General features: G+C 43.9%; 1 protein-coding gene across 1 annotated transcript; it reads right to left on the reverse strand.

Annotated features, from left to right (window-relative positions):
- Positions 1-2,218: 2,218 nt before the first annotated feature.
- Positions 2,219-19,040, reverse strand: LOC144517519 (uncharacterized). The gene is made up of 11 exons (XM_078249604.1): positions 18,943-19,040; positions 12,759-12,895; positions 12,478-12,663; positions 9,517-9,688; positions 9,231-9,410; positions 9,016-9,138; positions 8,756-8,880; positions 8,619-8,649; positions 7,726-7,813; positions 7,120-7,189; positions 2,219-7,039 (listed from the first exon to the last, which is right to left on the reverse strand). Exons 2-11 carry the CDS (start codon positions 12,891-12,893, stop codon positions 2,219-2,221), a joined length of 5,931 nt encoding a protein of 1,976 aa, XP_078105730.1. The 5' UTR covers positions 12,894-12,895; positions 18,943-19,040.
- Between the last annotated feature and the right edge of the window lie 1,900 nt (positions 19,041-20,940).

A 20,940-nucleotide genomic window follows, 5' to 3' on the forward strand; every position in this document is an offset into this window, starting at 1 on the left:
TGCAGTCTCTTTCTGATCAACCTCAAAACTGGGAAAGGCAAAAACTGTTTAAAAAAATTCTGACTAATAAATATGGACCTGCAGACCTTCAGTGTGCAGCTGTAAACTCAGTGTGAACACGCCTTACTGTTCGGAGGGTCAAATAACACAACCTGTTAGGTTCGGAGGTCTTTACAGCCACATATGGAGAATCTGTTATGGAGTCTTTCACGTGATTGATGACAGGTTTGTGTTTGTAGAAAAATGACACATGCTGGTGAAAACAGCAGCGAGACACAGTGTCCACAGGACAAAGTTTAAAGCTGCAGTTTTGAACTGAAAAAAGACGGTCTCTTGCTCTTTTCAATCTCCTTTTTATTTTTCTGGGTGAAGAAGAAGAAGACTCCTGTTCCTGAAATTTGGATTTTGAATACGTGTGGTCCTCCATGTTTCCTTCTTCAAACTTGCCGCGGCCGGGAAGCTACGATACCCGTTAGCAGCATTAGCAGCACCTGTGAGTTTATCATGTGACAACGACAACGCGAAAGGTGGAGCAGTATGTCCTGTATGTCCCTTACCGGCTAACGTATTTCAAGATGGAGCATGAATATGGAGCGTCTACCCCAGTTCATGCAAACGCAAATGTAAAATTTCAAGCCAAAAGGAATACTTGGAATTGATGGTGGCGGTAAATATTCATGAAAAAGAACAAGTTTGTGAACGGGCAACACAGATTTTGATAATGAACAGCTACACACTTGGGCCTTTAAGTCCACATGGAGAACACACAGGTGTTTGAGTGTACGCTGTGAGCTTACTACTGAAGCTCGCATTAAACATTGACTATGAGCATGTGTTGTTTCTTTTGCATTTCCCAGTTCTGTGACTGCACACTACTACATGTATTTTGTGTGGATGTTGATCGTAGCATTCAGAACATCCTAAACTCTGCTGCGACGCTGAGATCTGCGAGCTGGTGTTCCTTCAGCTCTTGTGTTCTGAGCGGAGCGTGGGCTCTTCTCTTCTTCCTCCTCAACTTTCTGAACTCTAGCACTGCGGCGTGTGGATTTAGCCTGGGGGGTGATTATCACTGAAGGAACTGACCTCCCTCTTAAAACTCTCTTTCCAATCATTACAGGCTCCGCCTCTTCCTCTGACATATTCTGCTCCTCTTCTTCAGCCTCTGGACTCAAGCCTGCTGTCTCCCCCTCCTCATCTGTGTCTAACACTAAACTCAGATTGTCCAGCTTCTCTGCCGGCTGCTCTGCTGAACGTTTCGCTTTCTCGTCCTCTCTGTCCTCTTCATCCTCTTCCTGCTGGGCAGCTGTGGCCTCCGTCTCGCCTCGCTCTCCCTCCTCATCGTTTTCTCTGTAATCCACTCTGGGCTTTTTTCGCACCGATCTTCGAGGTGAGTCACCAGTCGATTGGTGCACTTCTTCTTCCTCAGGATCTTCCTCTTCCTGCTGCTGCGTCTGCACTGCTCCTCTCCTGGATCTCCGTGCTAGAGTGGCGGCTGAAGTTTTTGTTTTGCTCCGCAGCGCTCTGGTTGTTACAGCCGGAGCTTCTTCCTCTGCCGCCACAGATAGAGCCTGTTCTCCAGCGACGCCACTGTCACCACTGTCACCTTCAGTGGATCCTTCTGTGACGGTGGTTTCCTCTTCCTCGGCTGACTTTGTCTCTTCTACCTCAGAGGATGAACTCTCTTCCACACTGTTGTCCTCTTCAGGCACTACTTCCTTCATCTGCCCTGCATCTCCTACAGCAGACTCTTCCTCTTGCACTTCTTTGTCTTTGTCCATTTCCATACTCTTTCCTTCTTCCTCTGCATCCTGCCCGTTCTCCTCCGGTGGTTCCTGCCCTGCCTCTTCTTCGTCTTCTTTCTCCTCTGCTGCAGCTTCATCCCCATCTTTTTCTTCAGTCTTTTCATCACTGTTGTCTTCCTTCTCATCAGCTTTGGTTTCCTCTGCTTGTGTCTCTTCAGCAGGAGCAGCTTCTTCCTCTTCCTTTGTCTGAGGCTGTGTGCGGACTCTTTTGGATTTACCCCGAGGTGTGGCAGCAGCAGACCTTTTTCCCTTCCTCAGAACTCTTCTTTCTACCACTGGTTCATCGTCTTCCATGCTTTTCTCTCCAGCTGCCTCTTCCTCTTGCCTTTTTGTGGTTTTGCTTCTGGTTGTGGCTCTCCCTGTCTTTTTTACCGCTTCTCAGGACTGCTGTTTCAACACTTGCTGCTTCTTCCTGGTCAGTAACCTTTCCCTTCGTCTGTATGTGGTGTCTCTTCAGCTCTTTTCCCCAACGGAAGTCTCTCCTGTCCATCTTCACATGGCTCAGGAACAGTAGACCAGTCCTCTTTCTCTGCCACAGCTTCTTCTTTTTCCATCTCAACCTCTGGCTGTGTAGCTTCTTCTTCCTGCTCTGCTGCAGCTTCATCCCCATCTTTTTCTTCAGTCTTTTCATCACTGTTGTCTTCCTTCTCATCAGCTTTGGTTTCCTCTGCTTGTGTCTCTTCAGCAGAAGCAGCTTCTTCCTCTTCCTCTTGCTTTGTCTGAGGCTGTGTGCGGACTCTTTTGGGTTTACCCCGAGGTGTGGCAGCAGCAGACCTTTTTCCCTTCCTCAGAACTCTTGTTCCTGCCGCTGGTTCATTGTCTTCTGTGCTTTTCTCTCCAGCTGCCTCTTCCTCTTGTCTGTTGGTGGTTTTGCCTCTAGTTGTGGCTCTTTCAGTAATGGGTGCTTCCTCCTCCTCAGACACACCTTTTGCCTCGCCGTCCTCTGCTGTTTCCAGGGTCTCTCGGGGACTTCCCGTCACTGCAGAGGTTGACTGTTCCCCCTCCACTGTCTCTTGTGTTGGGACTACTTCCTCTTGAACACCCGAGCTCTTCCCCTCATCAGCAGGCTGTCCAACATCTGTGTCCACATCTGCAGCTGTCCCAGCCCTGTGGGCCTGTCCCTGCTCTGAGGCATCTTGTTGTAAGACAGCTTCCTCTGCCACAGTCTCCTCTTTGTCTTCGCTCATTTCTGCGTCCATCGTTTCTACTGGTTCAGTTGCATCCCTTTCATCAAGTCTCTTTGCCTTCTCCTGATCAACAATCTGCTGCTGTTCCTCTTCTTCCTCTGCCTTTCTCACCTCACCTGCTGCAGATTCATCTCCTCCCTCCTCTTCCTGCACTCCCTCTTCCTCTTCCTCTTCTTCTGGGTGGGTTCTTTTTGTTGTACGTCTTTGCGTTACAGGGATAAGCTTCCTCCCCCTCCTCAGTACCCGGACTTGAACTGACGGTTCTTCTTTCTGACTTTCTGAAGCCGCCTCCTTTCCTACCTCAGCATTCTCCTGTCTGCTTCTTGTTAGTCTGCTTCTGGGCGTGGCTTGGCCTGCCTGCTTCCTGCGTGCTCTGGTTTCTGGGACTGTAGCTTCCTGCTCCTCATCGTTAACACCTTCAGCATCCTCTTCATTAGCTCTGCCCTCCCCTGGGTCTGCTGTTGGGACTGCTTCCACTTTATCTTCTTCCCCTGTCACTTTCTCCAGCTCAGGGTTTTCTGTCCCCTCAGGAACTTCCTCCTCTGCAATAGCTGCTTCCTCTCTCTTCTCCTCCTCTGCCTCAGCAGGAAGAGCCTCCTCTGCAGCTGCAGCTTCTTCCTGGACGTCAGTATGGCTCACAGAGAGCTGGGCTGACCGTTGCTCCTCTTCTCCACTCGGTGGCAGTACAGCTGAGTCCGCGCTGGGTTTGGGTAATGAAGTGTCAGTGTCTCCTTCTTGTACTGAATCCTCTGCAGCTTCCTCTTCAGTCACAGGCACAGTTCCTTCTGACGACTCTCCTGTTTCTGCTGTGACAGCTTCCTCCACTTCTGTCGGGGAGTCTTCGATTAACCCCAGCCCAGTTTCTTCCTCTTCCTCTGCTTCCTCAGCTGATTCCTTTGGTTCCTCTTCCTGGTTCTGGAGTTGTCTCTGCCCCTCCTCCTCTTCCTCTTCGTCTGGCTGCTTCTTGCTTCGTCTGGACCTGCTTTTTGGAGCTTTGGACGTCTCCCCACCACTCCTCAGAGATCTAATCACAGTGGCTGGTGCCAGTTCCCCCTCCTCACCCCCCATGGCTGCTTTCCTCTCACCACACTCTTCCCCTAAGGCCTCTTCCTCTTTATCTGCATCTCTGGATACGCCTTCTGACGGATCTTCTGCTGCATCTCTTCCTCGCTCTGCCACAGCTTTGCCTTCCTCCACATCGATTTCTGGCTCTACACTTTCCTCTTTCTCAGAGGCAGCTTCCTCAACCTTTTCCTCTCCCTCAACCTTTCCCTCTCCCTCTTCCTCAACCCTTTCCTCTCCCTCAACATTTCCCTTTCCCTCTTCCTCAAACTTTTCCTTTTCCTCTTCCTCAACCTTTTCCTCTCCCTCCACCTTTTCCTCTGCCTCTTCCTCAACCGTTTCCTCTCCCTCAACCTTTCCCTCTCCCTTTTCTTCAACCTTTTCCTCTCCCTCTTCCTCAACCTTTTCCTCTCCCTCTTCCTCAACCCTTTCCTCTCCCTCTATAGCTCTCTTTTCTTTGGCTGCTTCCTTTGCTGCCTCTTCCTCCTCTGCTCCCGTTTCCTCTTCTCCCTTTCGCTCTTCCTCCTGGATGTGTTTGCGGCCTCTCCTGGATTTGCCTTTAGGTGTGTGAGATGCAGACGTCCTCCCACCTCTCAGTGTTCTTGCAGTCACTGCCGGTTCTTCTTCTGCTTCATGTGCATCCACTTGCTTTCTGCTTCTTGTTGTGGCTGTGCTAGTTTTTGTTCTACGTCTCAGAGCTCTGGTTTCAACAACTGGAGCGTCCTCCTCCTCCAAGCTCATCGCCTTGTCCGCCTCGTCCACTTCGGCTGCTGGGGGACTCTGGTCAGCGTTCTCTGGCTCTCCATCTGCAGACTGCTTCTCCTCCACTCTGATTGCCACAGCCTCCACCTCATCAGTGCCTCTTGCTGCTTCTTCACTAACACCCTCACCTGTGTCGTCTCTTATTTCAGGAACCAGTGCTTCCTCTGCTTCACTTTTTTCCTCCTCCACAGATTCTTCTTTTTCAGAATTGTCTTCTTGAAGCTGTTCCTTCTCGGCAGTCTGGGCCTCTGCACTCACCTCTACACATGTGTCTTTAATGTCTTCCTGCTTCCCTCCATCCTCCTCTTTCTGTTGCTTTTCTGCAGCACCACTCTGTCCGTCAGCAGCTGTTTCGTCTGCCTTCTTCACACTGAGATGATGGCAGCTTGTTTTGATGTCCACTAGGATGACCGTGGCTTTCTGGAGCTTGGAGATTTCAGGGCCAGATTCCTTTTCCTGAGGCTCTTCAGCCTGTCTGACAGCTGTTTCTGTAGCAGCAGCAGTGTCTCCGACAGCTGTTTCTGTAGCAGCAGCAGTGTCTCCGACAGCTGTTTCTACATCAGCAGTGTCTCTGACAGCTGTTTCTGTAGCAGCAGTGTCTCTGACAGCTGTTTCTGTAGCAGCAGTGTCTCTGACAGCTGTTTCTGTAGCAGCAGTGTCTCTGACAGCTGTTTCTGTAGCAGCAGTGTCTCTGACAGCTGTTTCTGTAGCAGCAGTGTCTCTGACAGCTGTTTCTACATCAGCAGTGTCTCTGACAGCTGTTTCTACATCAGCAGTGTCTCTGACAGCTGTTTCTGTAGCAGCAGTGTCTCCGACAGCTGTTTCTACATCAACAGTGTCTCTGACAGCTGTTTCTACATCAACAGTGTCTCTGACAGCTGTTTCTACATCAGCAGTGTCTCTGACAGCTGTTTCTGTAGCAGCAGTGTCTCCGACAGCTGTTTCTGTAGCAGCAGTGTCTCTGACAGCTGTTTCTACATCAGCAGTGTCTCTGACAGCTGTTTCTGTAGCAGCAGTGTCTCTGACAGCTGTTTCTACATCAGCAGTGTCTGTCGTTTCTGTAGCAGCAGAAGTGTCGTCATCTGCAGCAGCAGAGACACTGACAGCCTCTCCCTCCTCTGCTGCTTCCATCACAGAGACAGGCTCCGTCTCGTCCTTGCTCTCTTCCTCGTTCCCTTCAGTTGAAGCTATAACGTCCCCTGCTGCTTCCTCTGCCTTTGGAATTGTCTCTTCTTCCACAGCACTTAGTTCCTCAGTGGATATCTCTTCTTCTGGCCTGTCAGCGACCTCCTCTTGTTCCTCCACCTGTTCATGTGCTTGCTCTCCCCCAGCAGAAGCTCCTGCTCCCAGGTCAGCTTCTTTTTCTCTCTCAGATCCATGCTCTACGTGTTCACCCTCCTCTTCCTCTCTCAGTGCAGTCCCCTTCACCTTCGCCTCTGGTTGTTTCTCCGTCTTCTCTTCATTTGTCAGTTGTTGTTCATCTTCCAGCTGTTGCTTTTCTTCTCTTAATTCCTCCAGCTCAACTGCATCCTCTTTTACTCCTTCTCCAGTTTCAGCTAACTCCTCTGCTCCTTCAGCCGAAACGTCATTCTCCTCTGCCACCTCTTTCTCTGAGTCTTCATAGACTTTCTGGCAGCGTCTGGTGTATTTGCGTTTGGGTGTGGGCGTGTTCATGACAGTTCTTCTTCTCAAACTTATCCCTCCATCCTGGTCTGCAGTTTCCTCCTTCACCCCCTCCTCCGGCTTGCTGTGGTGTGTATATCTCGGTCTGCGGGTTTTACTCTGTACAGTTGTTTCTCCTGTTCTTCCTGCTTCGCCATTCTCTGATGTTTCACGTGGTGACAGACTTACCTCGTGTTGTGGAACTCTTTCTTCCCACTTTTCATCAGTGATCTGAGTTTCCTCCCCCACTTTATCCAGAGTTTTTGCTTCTGTGTGTAACTCCAACACTTCTTCAGAGACTACTGGCGCTGCAGTGTCTTCCTCCTGACACTCTTCCTCCATTTCTGATGCCACATTCTCAACTGTGATCTGTGATTCCCGGGCGGTGTTGTTCAGATCCTGGGGGGCGTTGGCTTCCACTGGTGCCTCCTCAGTCATAGCTGCTGATGTCACATCAGCTGTTTCAAGGTCTTGCGGCTTCAGGTTAGCGTCTGGTTGTTCCGACATGGTGGCTGCAGTGTCAACTACATCCTGTCCCTGTTCTTCAGGAGCCACACTGACAGCCTGAAAATGAACACAGTGAAGTGAATCATGAACACGTTGCTGTCCTGGTCATGTAGACAAACCAGTTTGCATATACACACCTTAGTCTGCATCGACTCAGAGACATTCTCCTGCTCCTTTCTGGGGGTTTCTGCTTCAATGTCCTCGATTCTGAAATATGTTAGATATCAGGTGTTCATTTCAAGCTTTACATAGTGGAAGGATCTGATGGTGTGACAACACACCATTTAATGAAAATTAACGCGCAAACTCCAAGATGGCTGATATCCTGTCAGACAGAAAAAATGATATATGTTCCTCAAGATGAGAGCAATGCTCCCACCAAATTTGTTAACATCATAGAAACTTTATTCAAACCCTGACGTGCGTTAGGGGGGCGCTATAGAGCCCGCTGGCCTTGCCCCAACCCAGGTCTGACTAATGTGTCAAGTTTTGTCAGTTTTCAAGCATCCCAAGCCCCTGAAAATGTGATTGCGCAGCAGAAAAATAATCTTTTCAAAAACAATAACTTCCTTCTACTTTGAACCATCTGAGGAAGAGTCACAGTGGACCATGATGGCCTACAGATCTCACGCTATCTGAATGCAGAGGTCATACTCCAAGCATCTAAAATGGAAATTCTCAACTTCCTGATATAAATGCATTCATGCTGTTTTCAGGAGTGACATAGTTGAAGTCATACAGACCTGATAACCTTTTCCTCTGCAGTCTTCCTTCGTTTTGAGCCACTGCTCCGGCCCCGGGCTGTGAGTGGAACTTCAGCCTCTGAACCTGCTACAATGTCACAAAGTGCATTGTTACATTAATATTCAATCGAAGGGAAAGTTTACAACGTAGGTGTAAAATAATGAAGTGCTCACTGTTTTATTATAAATAAGCTGTTAAAAGTAAGAAGTTAATTTGCCTCAAGTCTTAATGAGTTCTCTATTTACGATGTGTCACTTTAAGACTCTCAGCTGGTAACCGCTCTGTCGCGTGAGCCGTAGTTAGGAAGGAAACGAACGCTACAAACAAACGGTTCAGTGATTTATGGTTGTAAGTGTAGCTAGCCAACTACAGTTACATTCGCCTACATTTATGCCTAGAGTAGCATCGTTGGTATGTATTCATTCACTGTTTTTTTTAAATAATTACATAGGTTCATAGATCATTAGTTTGATGTCAGTGTTATTTTGTGTTAAGTTTATATTAGAAATGTCCGTGATCACTGGCGTTGGTGCTGTGACTAACGTTGCATGGTTGCTAGGCAACTATAAGTCACAGTACGGGCTACACTAGTATGAATGAACATAATAATGTTTACATGTCAAAAATTGTCTTTGTACAGCATAATCACTATCAGTTTAATAGTTAGGAAATATCTGAATTGATGAAATTACATTCTGAACATAGGCTATATTGTATGTTAAAAGCTAGAATAAAATTGATTAGTCTGTCTTTGTATGTTACAGTTTCACACTTTCCTTGCAATATCAATAAACCTGTGGACGTGGGAACGACTGTCTTCAGAGTCTTGATGTTAGGAGAGAGTTTAGCTGGCTGTCAGTGTATAGAGCAATACCGAAGACGGCACACTCACCTTTGGTAGCGCTCAGGACTGTCACTTCCTCCTGCAAAGCAAAACCACAGGGACCATTTTCACAAAATTCTTTGTTTCTCAACTTTGAAGAAGTAATAATAATAATAATAATAATAATAATAATAATAATAATGTACCACAATTTCAACTGTGCATTCCATGGATTCAGCATCTTTTATTTGAGTGGTGATGACCACATCCTTCTCAGTCATCTCAGTAATCACAAGTGATTCCTCTGTGAAGGACAGACTCCTGGACACTGCTGAGGGACACAGGAAGACAGGCACAATGCTTAGATGAGTACACTAAAACAACCAATTGTCAACTGATACTATCTTTGTGCTGTCAAATCTTTTGGGATATGCTGTCAGACAGTGCAGTCTCTGTCTGTTTGTACCACTGTGATCCATGGCCTGGATCTTGCTGGCCATGTTGGTCCTCTGGTTGGGCCCACCAACGCTCTCCACCTCCCACAGCAGGTCTGTGTCTCCTGGGAACTGCCTCAGGTACTTCTCACACACTGGGAACAAACAGGAGAGTAAGTAATATCCTGTTTACATACCATAGGTTCATATGGATAAGGTGTTCTTGCTGCAGGGTACACTCTTCTACCTTTATACATGGGTTTTGTGAGGGGGTACCTCAACCCCAGACAGTCCTCTTTGAAAGTGAGCACAAAGTCCTCCAGCATCTGCAGGCCAAAGCCTTTCCCACGCTGACATCTCCTCACAAAGATGGAGTCCATCACAGGGAGCTGATAGCTTCTGGTGGCAAATGAATTAGAAAAGCTCCCTACAAGGGAAACACAAAGCACATCATGTAAGAAAGGAATAGACCAATATCAGTTCTCACACAAGGGCTAAACCAGGTTTTACAAATCACATAAATAAACTATTACCTGAGGGTTTGACTGAGTAGAAGCCCACAGCCTCTCCGTTACTCCAGAGGATTTTGGCGTGATCTTTTTCTCCATGGCAGAGGAAGGGGAGCTCTTCAGAGCTCATCTCTCTGGCTCTATAGACCACACGGTTAAGGATGTACAGAACTATTCTCTCTCCTACTGTCTCCACCTGAGGGACACACACACACACACACACACACACACACACACAGAAAAACATGATATTCTTCATATAATGGCACCCTGCCACATGTTTGAATGGGTTTGTTCAAACAATGTTTCTGCTTGATTTATAACAAGATCTTTCATTTAGCACTGAAACACACAGAAGTGCCCTCTGTTATCAACAACACACATTAAAGATTCCCATTTTGTGCTCATGAGTATAAAAGGATGGATTACGGTTTAATACAATCACATGTAAGAGTTACTACTCTGTAATCATGCCTCCTGTTCACACAGAGATCCCAGCTGGGGGACAACATCCACTTTCTTCCATCTGTAGCAAAATTATCAAAAAATACTCCACAAAATGTGCAAGAAAAAAACAAAATATGCTGCAATTGTGAGGAAATTGTATTGTTCCCCATAAAGCCTACATCTATTCATCTGACAACTTTTACAACAATACCACATACCTATTATGTATCTAATATGTATATATATATATGTGTGTGTGTGTGTGTGTGTGTGTGTGTGTGTGTGTGTGTGTGACAGGTTATTGTGATTGTTGGTTGCTCTATTTTGCATGCATGGATTTACACAATGAAGATGTGTATAACCGCATTTGAGACTAGGCTTACTCAATGCATTCTGTGCCAAAGCAATGACAATGACTATAGCCATGTGAACAACTGACCTAATGTTCATATACTGTAGATAGTCATATAGTTTGACAAAGTTTAATAGTCATTCGAAGGTTGTGCCAAACCGATTGAGAAAAACTGTAAGACAGACTTTCAAAAATTGATACCTATTCTTAAAGATCTGCACACTTCAATAAAAGTTGCATTTTCACACAATGGGGGCGGGGGGGTCATCAGCACATTGAGAATACCCTTCAAAAATGTTAATGAGTTGCATCTTCATCACTTGTCAACACAGCTTTAAACTATACTTTTTGTTTTTGCTATTTATATTTCACATTCTTTCTCCCGTGTAAAACACAGCATCCTCTTCTGTTACTGCGACACATTTGGCCAACCACATATTGAACCTATAGCGTGTGGAACTGAACTAAGCTCTAAAATAGATGGTGGAAGGGGAGGGTCATCAATGCTGCACAAGTAGTCTGGATCAACGGAAGTACATTTTCAGGATAATTGTCTCACGTCCGGCGAACCGGATGTCCCTCTCCTTCCTCTCTCTGTATGTTGCCGTTCTCAAACTCCGTTCTCTTTGGGAAACAACAACAGCCTTCGAGCTAGCGAGCTAAACCCTGAAAATATTAAGTTTTAAAGAAGATGTGGACGGTGCAACAAGGCAGACCTAATTGGTTGGAATGATTGTAAAGATTTATAAAGAATTTGTTTAGGGCACTTCCTCTCTAACTGGGAGGTTTTGGGACCGATTGGTGGGACTGCTGTGGATGAAGTACACATAGAGATACACTGATAAGAGCCAATGAGGTTTAACCATGTATCAGCTGATTTAAATAGCTCACGTTACTGGATTGTGGCAACAGTTAACTTTCATGTAATATTGGATATGGAGTTTTCTTTAGCGGGGTGTAAAGGTTCCACCAAAACAAGTTCCTTCCTGAGACTATTCAGCAGAGCCGCCGTCGCTGTGTCTGGAGCTTAGAAACATCCAAGACGACTGTGATTGGTTTAAAGAAATACAACCCAGAGCGGTTTTTTTCTCCTATCCCAGAATGCATCTGTGGTGTAGCCAGATCTAATTTTTTGACAGCTTTCAGTGGTTATGAGGAGCAATATGAGAGAGAATTTTGGTGATAATTGATCGCTGTTTAGGTACATTAAACTACATTAAGCTTTTTCCTTACAATATCCCTTAATGAAGCAGAAACGCTTAATGTCAGATAACGTCCATAATAATTGGACTTTGGGTTAGATTTTTTGACAGTTTTCAGTGATTATGAGGAGCAATATGAGAGAGAATTTTGGTGATAATTGATCGCTGTTTAGGTAGATTAAACCACTTTAAGCTTTTTCACATTAGGACTTATAAAGCATATGAGAACTGTGGAGAGTCAACCCCCAGCCGCTCCGCTGCCCTGCAGCAGAAACACTTAATGTCAGATAACGTCCTTAAAAATAGGGCTTTGGGTTAGATGTTTTGACAGTTTTCAGTGGTTATGAGGAGCAATATGAGAGAGAAATTTGGTGATGTCTGATTGTTGTTTAGGTACCTTAAACCATGTTAAGCTTTTTCCTTACATAGGCTCTAATGAAGCAGAAAACGTTAATGCGAGATAACTTCTATAATTGTTGGATTTCGGTTTAGTTTTTTTGACAAGCTTAAGTGTTCATGACAAGATATGGCCATGAGAAATGTGGTGATGATTGATCTTTGTTTAGATTAAACCACGGTAAGCTTTTTCACGTTAAGCGTTTTAGACTGTCCCGAGCTGGCCATGTGAGACTAGTGCAGGAGTAAAAAAATAAAGTATTATGTTCTAGGTCTTAAATTAATTTAAACAGGTCTCAATTTCCCTACGTCCATGTGACGCCTCTAATGCTCACTGAAATGTTTAAATTTTTTATTCTGTGGTGTTTAGTTCTTTCTTTTGCTCTTCCTAATTTAGTTTGCTGTATATTTACAGATTATTATTTCTCTGTGTCGCTTTTATTCAATTTTAATAAGTTCATTAACTAGTACTTTTGTGACTCTGCATATCGTGATATAGGTCTTACATTTCATTCATAAAGGTCTTAAAAAGTCTTAAATTTGACCTGCAGAAACCCTGATTAATGAGTGGGTTTGACGTCCTCGTACCTCCACCGCTCCATCCCGAGCAGGGTCTCCTGTCTTGAGGATGTCGTCCACGGGCCACCACTGGTCCAGCAGGTACAGAGCCACAGCAGTTAACGGCTCAGTGGGAGAGAAGAGGGCCAGGACCTTCTGCTTATCACTGGATCCATACAGAGGGACAAAGCCGACACTGCAAATGTTGATGGTGACCTGAGGACAGACAGAAGCACATAGTCATCATCATCATCAGTGCTGTTATGGCCCTTATTGAGCGGACACACACTGGTCCAGTCAGGAGGGTTTACCTGGGTGGAATCAGGGAGGGTAAGGTGTTCAGGAGCATCTGGGTTGCTGTAAAGAAGGTTGTTCATGTAGTTGTGGGCCAGCCGCTCCAGTTCTGTGTGGCTAACATCAGCCAGGAGATCCACAGGGAACTTCATCCCTACACAACACACGGTAGACAGACAGCAGGTACAACAAAAATCAGCCATTACTGTTGGCACATAAAAGTTCTCATCTCTCAAACATTATTCAAGCACTGACAATGAAATTCTTCCTTTTTATAGTATATCACTTGGAGTCAAATACAGATTGAATGAAGCCTGTTCACTAATGCGTATTAGTCTGTAACCTCTCTTCATTTCCTAAGGGGTGCAGAGTAAAATGCCTCTGGATGCAATTGCACAGACCTGCCAGTGCTAAGGCAGACCTTCTGACATATTCAGCCTGGAAATGGGACGATGTTTGGGTGTTTCTAATGCTGACACAAGCAAGATGCAACTAGATCTGTAGTGAAATAACTTGTGTGTAGTGTAAGGTAGAAAACGGCTGCTGTGGTCTATTTTGTAAAGCTAGTAGAGTTGTTTTTAGCCACTCCTGCATGCAAAGAGAGAAGAGAATCACACCTGGACGTAATCCAATTGGTTTCCCACACGTCAGCCAATAAGAGGGTACCACTCTCTAATATAAGGCTCCCTTTATAAAGTGCTGTTAGAAATTGTAACTAATGGCTTTAGTAATGGTTAAGTAATCATTTACTAATTGATTATCTGCAGCCCTTTTCTAGAAACGAGTGATCGAACCACTAGGCTTATTGGTAAATGATAAACTATTATTAATTCCCCACTCATTAGTTCTTTTTCTTATCATTTCAGAAATGTCACACTTTGTTCCTTACTTTTAGAGTAAAATGATGCAAAAAGGCCAAACTAACAAACCATCACCGACATAGATCTCCTCAGAAATACCCAGTGCAAATCAAACCACAGCTCTCCCAGTCCCAGCACGTCTCTACACCAAACAGCCAAACAGGCTGTTCACGTCACCTCAGAGTGTCTATGCAGGGTTATAGACTTAAACTTAACCGGCGTAACCTGATCCAATCCACCGGCCACAACAAATCCCAGTTAATCCTTAGTGATCCCTGTTGAGACTAATATGCTGTGAAAGTTACTTTATAAAGTTAGCTTTATAAGTGACGAGCTTTAGTTTATTCTTACTTTAATTATAATTACTAGTACACAGGCAGAACTGTTTGGATTGATGAGCACCTGAAGCTAACATGGCTAATATGTCAAACTATGACTTTCATAACCAACCTATCCTAAAATCTGCATGAACAAGTTGTTGAATAGTTTTTTTGTGAAAAAAATACTTTGAGTAGGGTTTAGGTATATGGAGATAAGAAAGGCTGGCGGTTCGATCCCCAGCTCCTCCTGTCCATGAGCCAGACACTCCAAGGACTCCTTGCATGGACGCTCCGCCATGTGGTGCATGAATGTGTGTGTGTGTGTGTGTGTGTGTGTGAGAATGAAGGGATAGTTGTACATAGCTAAATTGCACATTGTAAAGTGATTTGTCCAGTACAGTAGAAAGGCGCTATATAAATAGTACAATTACCATTTTAATTAGTTCAGATTACCAGCTGTCTGGCTTTTTGATTCCAATAAAACACCTCTAACGTCCCACTACTCATGCTACACTCAATAATATAAAAGGGCAAACACGGAACCAGCTACACTTCCTCTCCACCCCCCACACAGACTTTGCATCCATTACTGCTGAGTAATGGAGGGTTATGTAAAACTAGCAGGAGGTTGCAGTAGGAAGCAAACAGCTGATATCTTTAGCTTCAGGGCCTGCAGGGTGGAGCTGGGGGGCGGGGGTCAAACAGGAGCTCCTGCACACACACATGCTCATTCACAAGGCTTCAGCAGCTGTCTGCTAACACAAGCTTATACATGAACACAGGCTGGAATTCAAACCTTCACTCTGTGTCTTGCTCGACTTTCTTGTTCAGACACTCGCTTGAGAGCGCTGAACACGTCAATATTGGGTTGGAGTGCGACAGTATATGAAAGGAATTTCTATTGGAATTTAATTTAGCTGGAACATAAACCTGTAGACTTACACAATTTCAAACACAATATACACACACACACACACACACACACACACACACACACACACACACACACACACACACACCTGGTGAAACAGTTTGAGCTACCTGCAGGACCAGTTTCCTCAGCATGTAAACTATTGCTACGTTTCCATGTGGCCGGCTATTTTCATAAACTGACATTTCAACCTCTCCGTTTTCAAAAATAACATTGTGCACAGCTGTCAGTTTTCAGAAAAGTGTTTGTTTATATGAACCCGTGTATCTATGCTGTCAAGAGCATGCCAGACCTGTAGAATCTGAAAATAGCAACAACAGCAACAAATCACTTCCTCTTTTCTTTCCTCTTCCTCTCCTCTGCTGCCTAAACCTCCGTTTGTCTCAGTTTACATGCAAACGTAGATTTCAAAAATCTCCACTCTGGCCGGAGTTTTTAGAGGCGAGTTCTCCGGGCTAGAAGGAGGGCACCGGGTGTATATAGTGATTTCCATCAGATCAGAGTACTGTCACCTGGCTGCCTGTTCTGCCAATCTTCCCAGCCCTTGTCACATGACCAATTCATTTTTCCATGACGACTATTCAAAATTCTGATACCATGGAACCAGCACTGGAACTGTTTTTGAAACAAGTGACAGTTTGTTGAAATTAAAAACAAGTGAAATTGTGTTGTTCTATCCTATCCAATATTATTTGTATTTTTCTAAGATTTTCAATGCTGTATTCTGATAAAATGCATTTAAAGGCACACTGATCTGTCTGTGCGTGTTTATATGAATCTGTAATTATTATAGATACGTAATTTCATATCCAGCTGCTTGTAGGATGTATACCCAGACTGACAGACGGTTCTATCTGGACCAGTTAACAATTTCTTTAAATGAATGAGAATGAATAATAATCTTCACAAAGCATTGTTGTTTTTACTGAGGGGCACAGCTAATCCAGTTAATACAGAAATAGCTTCACTCCATTGATCCAATCAAATCGATTGTTTACTGTGCGTATACAGTTCACTAGAGAACGTGTGAGAGAGATGACAGGACAGAGAGCAACTGACCTGCTACTCTCTGCAGCAGAGATATCCAATCAGCTGTGATTCATTCATTTTACACATGCGGACCACAATCACTCCATTTATTTAATAAAAATCCAACACAGACCACATCCGTGATGTATGCTATCATACTGTCCACTAGCCCGCCATGTCTCTCTCTGTCACACACACACACACACACACACACACACACAGAGCATCAGCGGCCTAGCAAAAAGTCCAGTCTGTAGTATAGTTGGGACTGGGGGAGGTGTGTGTGTGTGTGTGTGTGTGTGTGTGTGTGTGTGTGTATGCATGCTCTAATGAAAGCGGGTCTCAGGCCAGGGAGTAGACAATTCCACAAAAAGCACCCATAAACCAGACACATCAGGCCTGCTCTCTCTGCAGCTCTACTAACCTGCACAACACATTAATAACAAGACAAGGTATAACCTTAGTATGAGGCTGGACCATCAGGGCTCCAGACTAACTTTTTATTATCTAGGAGCCCTGTAGCCCCTAACTGAAGATTTTAGGGGCACAGGCAGAAAATTTAGGGGCGCACACCTAAATCGACCTGCAACACACTTATTCACATTTCCCTGATTTAAACTGTATTGCTGATAAATGCTTACATAATAATTACAGAAACTACAAGGTGCGGTTTCATGTTAGTTCACAGTCTCAGCCTCATACAGGCTCTCCCTCCCCCCTCCCGGTCTTTTTTTTAACACTGAAATAGCAATCATAAGGTGATTAAACTTCCACGGAGCCAACAGCCAGTGTGGGAAATATTGAGCGAGCCAGAGAGAGAGAGAGAGAGGAGCTCAGACACTCAAAACACACAAGCACTATTTGTATTGACCAGGTAAAAAGTTATATATTTGATCAGCAACTGTGTATTCAGACTCAAAATTTAAGTAATTAGTGCAGTGCCCGTTGAAAATGTTCCTGTTTGGAACGGGCCGATTGCTTGGCCTGTGGTATTGCCGCTTGTAGAATTCATCAAAACCAAATTGTACCCCAAAATGACTTACAGAAGGACCCCAAACCACTTCATATGCAACTCCCCTGTATACCCTACTACTGACTAACTGATTTACCTGACAGAGAAGGTTGCAGATTCAGAATGTAATCACAAAATATCACAATGAAAATGTGGAGTAATGTGGCCGGGTTGGCTCAGAGATAGCGGCGCACAATCTGACGTCAAACAAAGGAGACAACAGTGCGCACTCCGACGTCACAAGCCAAAACCTCCTGTTTCACCGGCTACACGACAACACTGCAACTGGAGTTTCCAAATACCTGTGTTCGTGTGGACAGGGCCTAAGGCTGACTCCTTATTGGCTAGCACTACGAGGCATTTTCCTCGACAATGTACGATCTTTAGCAAACTAAATAGATTAACTTTGGCTGAAAATCCCAGCTCATAAATGTATTATGGACTGCAACATCAATGTTTTTCATGGAAACATGGTAACAACAGCGTTGTGCAATAGCATGTGAATGTTTCGCCATGGCTGACTTTTACAGACGACGAAAGGCGAGACACACGAGTGTGTAGATCACATCCATACTAATCACTCACCAATAGTCAACCCAACAATAACGCCGCAATATTGACATAGATGTATATGGTCAAAACAGAGCCACTGGCGTGAACAGGTTGGTGTCCATGTGGCATGTACAACACGGTGTCGTGCCCACTCATTTCCTCGCTAAGCAACTCTAAGATATATCAAATGTTAAGAGGAAGGTTTCACCTTGACTGAATGTGTAGGGAGGGGGTCCAGTAGGCCTGGAAAGATGTGGGGATTGAGGCATTAAAATCAGCGATATCACAGATCTTTTCAGAGTAAGGGACATGATGATTTAGGATCATGATTGTAATGTATGCCAGTCTAATGCAAGTTATTATTCCTGAGATTATATTGTCCAATTGCGATTCCAGGACTAGGTCTGAACTGTTGGTCGTTAACATCCAGACTACAACTCACACTTTCTGCTAAGAACTAACACAGAACTGAGAAAATAAAGGTGGGCTTACTCTTGTTATCTTTGATGGACAGAGCGGGTCAGAAAGACACAGACACTTCAGTACATGATGTTCAGATAACAGGGTGAGCAGGCTACACTGTGTGGCTTATTCTTTTTGATATGCATATTGCAAACATTCAAAGCTGACTTAAATGGAACTTAACTGGGTGAAAAAGAGGGCAGTTTAAAATGAACACAAGACAAGCGAGAAGCAGCAAGAAGCTGCTGAGAGAGAGAGAAGGGAACAAAAAGTTCCAAAGTTAAGGTAGTTGGGACTGGGGGAGGTGTGTGTGTGTGTGTGTGTGTGTGTTCTACAGGCACACTGCAAGTGATGAAGCCTCCAGCAGCAGCAGCAGCAAACAGTAAAAAAAAAAAAAATAAATCACTGACCGTTCAACCCTCAAAGTAGGCTATGTTAGCCTACATTTTTCTTCATAAAAACAATTACAAATGTCACTAATAATTTCAATAAGTTTGAGGTCTTGGTGTGGACAAAACAACACAAATAAATGCAGCATCAACAAAACAAAGACTCTCTCTACTTGTTCAGACAGAGTTTATAGACAGCTTTGTGGTCGTTTACAAAGGTATAAAGCAGCAGCTTCATGTCCGGATAGGATGTTTGAATTCTGAACATTTTGTTCCCAATAAAAAGCGACCTAGTTGCGTTGAGTGCTTCGCCTCAGCGGGCTGTGCTCCCAGTGAGGCCGGTGGAGCCCGGGATCAACTGGCGGCGGGAGAGAGCTCTGCTGCCCGCTTTTGCTTCAGCAGATGCCGCGGGCCGGCCATTCTTGTTTCTGTCTCCTAATTCCATAAGTGCACAGGCCAGGAACAAGGACCAGCACACACACTCACTCTCATACACACACGCAGACACAGACACACACACAAACACACACACACACACACACACACACACACACACACACACACACACACACACACACACACACACACACACACACACAGAGCCGAGCCAAGCCGAACCGAGCCGTGGGAACACACACAAACTCACCTGTACTCTTCACAGGAAGCTTTACTTTCCTTGAAAACTCTCGCTGTTGTTTAATTTAAATTCCGTAAACACGCTTATGGATTGGTTTCTGATGTGGTTAGCTGCGACACTCTGCGCATGCTCGGTTCAGGCAACCAATCCCGTGCAGCCGCTTTATATAACTCAACTATAATCCAATGTAACCCCGAATAATCCTAAAATCACTGAGAGCAGTTTGTTGCAACAGCATCTTCAGAGTTCGACAGGTTTATAAGGTGATTAAGATCTTTACACACTCAGAGCGTGTTTTAATTCTTACAGGAGATCCCAGAGTTTACAGATGTGACAGGCTGAACATCTGGTCAAAGGGTATCAAATGATGGAATATTGGTGCAGCCATAATGAAACATAGGGGCTGGTTTGAATATTTCATTATATATTCATTGTAAAAAGTCAAACAAATAAAACAAATAGGCTAATGAATAAACATGTGATGTCATACAGAGTGGGTTTAAAAATACATAATTTAAAAGACAAATCAAGAATTAAAGAGATTAAAGCAGATCACCACAATCATATATAGCATTTACATGATCATTTCGCTAGTTTTTCTATTCAGTGTCATTTTCTAAAAACTCTTTCCTCAGGGTCGTGGATGTCACTGAGCAGTGGGATTTAAAGAGCTTACTATCTAAAACAGCACCATGTAGCGTTGAAGTAACATAGTAAACTATTACCACGGATTACTTTCATTCATGTTGCCTTTCTTTAAATAATTGTTCATTTCTTATACTGAAGTTGTAGTGTTGAAACTGTATGACAATCTATATAAGCATATAAAGAGAAATTAAAAAGTAAGACCGGTGGGACCGGCCCGTTCTGGGAACGGCAAGGATTGCAGGTGGATTACGTGTATAGAGCAACAGTTTATACATTGTCCCATACTAGTAGCCTAAAATCTCCTATTTGATCTGCTTTCATATTTTTAACTGTTTTTAACTGCTCTTTAATGTTTAATTTCTTATACTGCACTGTAACTTTTATTCTCGTTTTTAATTTTTTCATCATTTTTATATAAAGCACTTTGAATTGCCCTGTTGCTGAAATGTGCTATACAAATAAAGCTGCCTTGCTTTGCCTTGTGGTGGAAGAAGTACTCAGAATATATTGTAGAAATACTAATACAAATAAACACTCTATGACAAGTAAAAGTCCTGTGATCAAAGTCTTACTTATAAGAGAGCAATCAACCCTTTTGACAATGAAGAATGATATACAATTATGTTTCAGAGAACAAGAAACTCTAGATAACTGGTATGTCAGCCTTTGTAAATTGATTAAAGAAGATATAGAGTCTGATATTAAAGATGGAGATAACTATAAGGTTACAAAAAAGCCATTCAATATGAAACCTTATTGGAACAAAGAGTTAAAAGAATTGTGGCAATCTATGTGTAAAACAGAAAATATGTTTCTGAAGTGTTTAAATAATAATATATAAAGGAAGAAACTATTAGAAACCTTTAAGAATAGCCAGAATAGGTTTGATAAAAGATATAAATTCTATAAAAGATGTTATCAAAGAGGATTGGTATTAAACCTGAAGAGAACCCAAACGTCTGACCCGAAGAGATTTTGGTCAGAAATGAATAAACTAGGGCCAAGGCGTAGTTGTAAAATACCCATGGAGGTGCTGGGGATGATGGTAGTTTAGTGACTGGGCTGTCTGATGTCATCAATAGGTGGGAGAAAGATGTTAAAGATCTTCTGATGGAGGGTACTACGAGGATTTAGAAGAAGAAGTTCAAATGACTATTAATAAAGCTAAATTGGGAAAAGCGACAGGGGTTGAAAATATCCCAAATGAAATACTGAAATCACCCAAACTATTTGATATTTTGTGTGATTTATTTAAAGGATGTTTAGAATCCGGCAAAATACCATCTATGTGGCTTAAATCAATTATTAATCCGATACCAAAATCCCAAAATGACAATCCAAGGGTGCCTTTAAATTATA

The sequence above is a fragment of the Sander vitreus genome, chromosome 5 (genome assembly GCF_031162955.1).
Source record: "Sander vitreus isolate 19-12246 chromosome 5, sanVit1, whole genome shotgun sequence".
Lineage (NCBI taxonomy): Eukaryota > Metazoa > Chordata > Actinopteri > Perciformes > Percidae > Sander > Sander vitreus.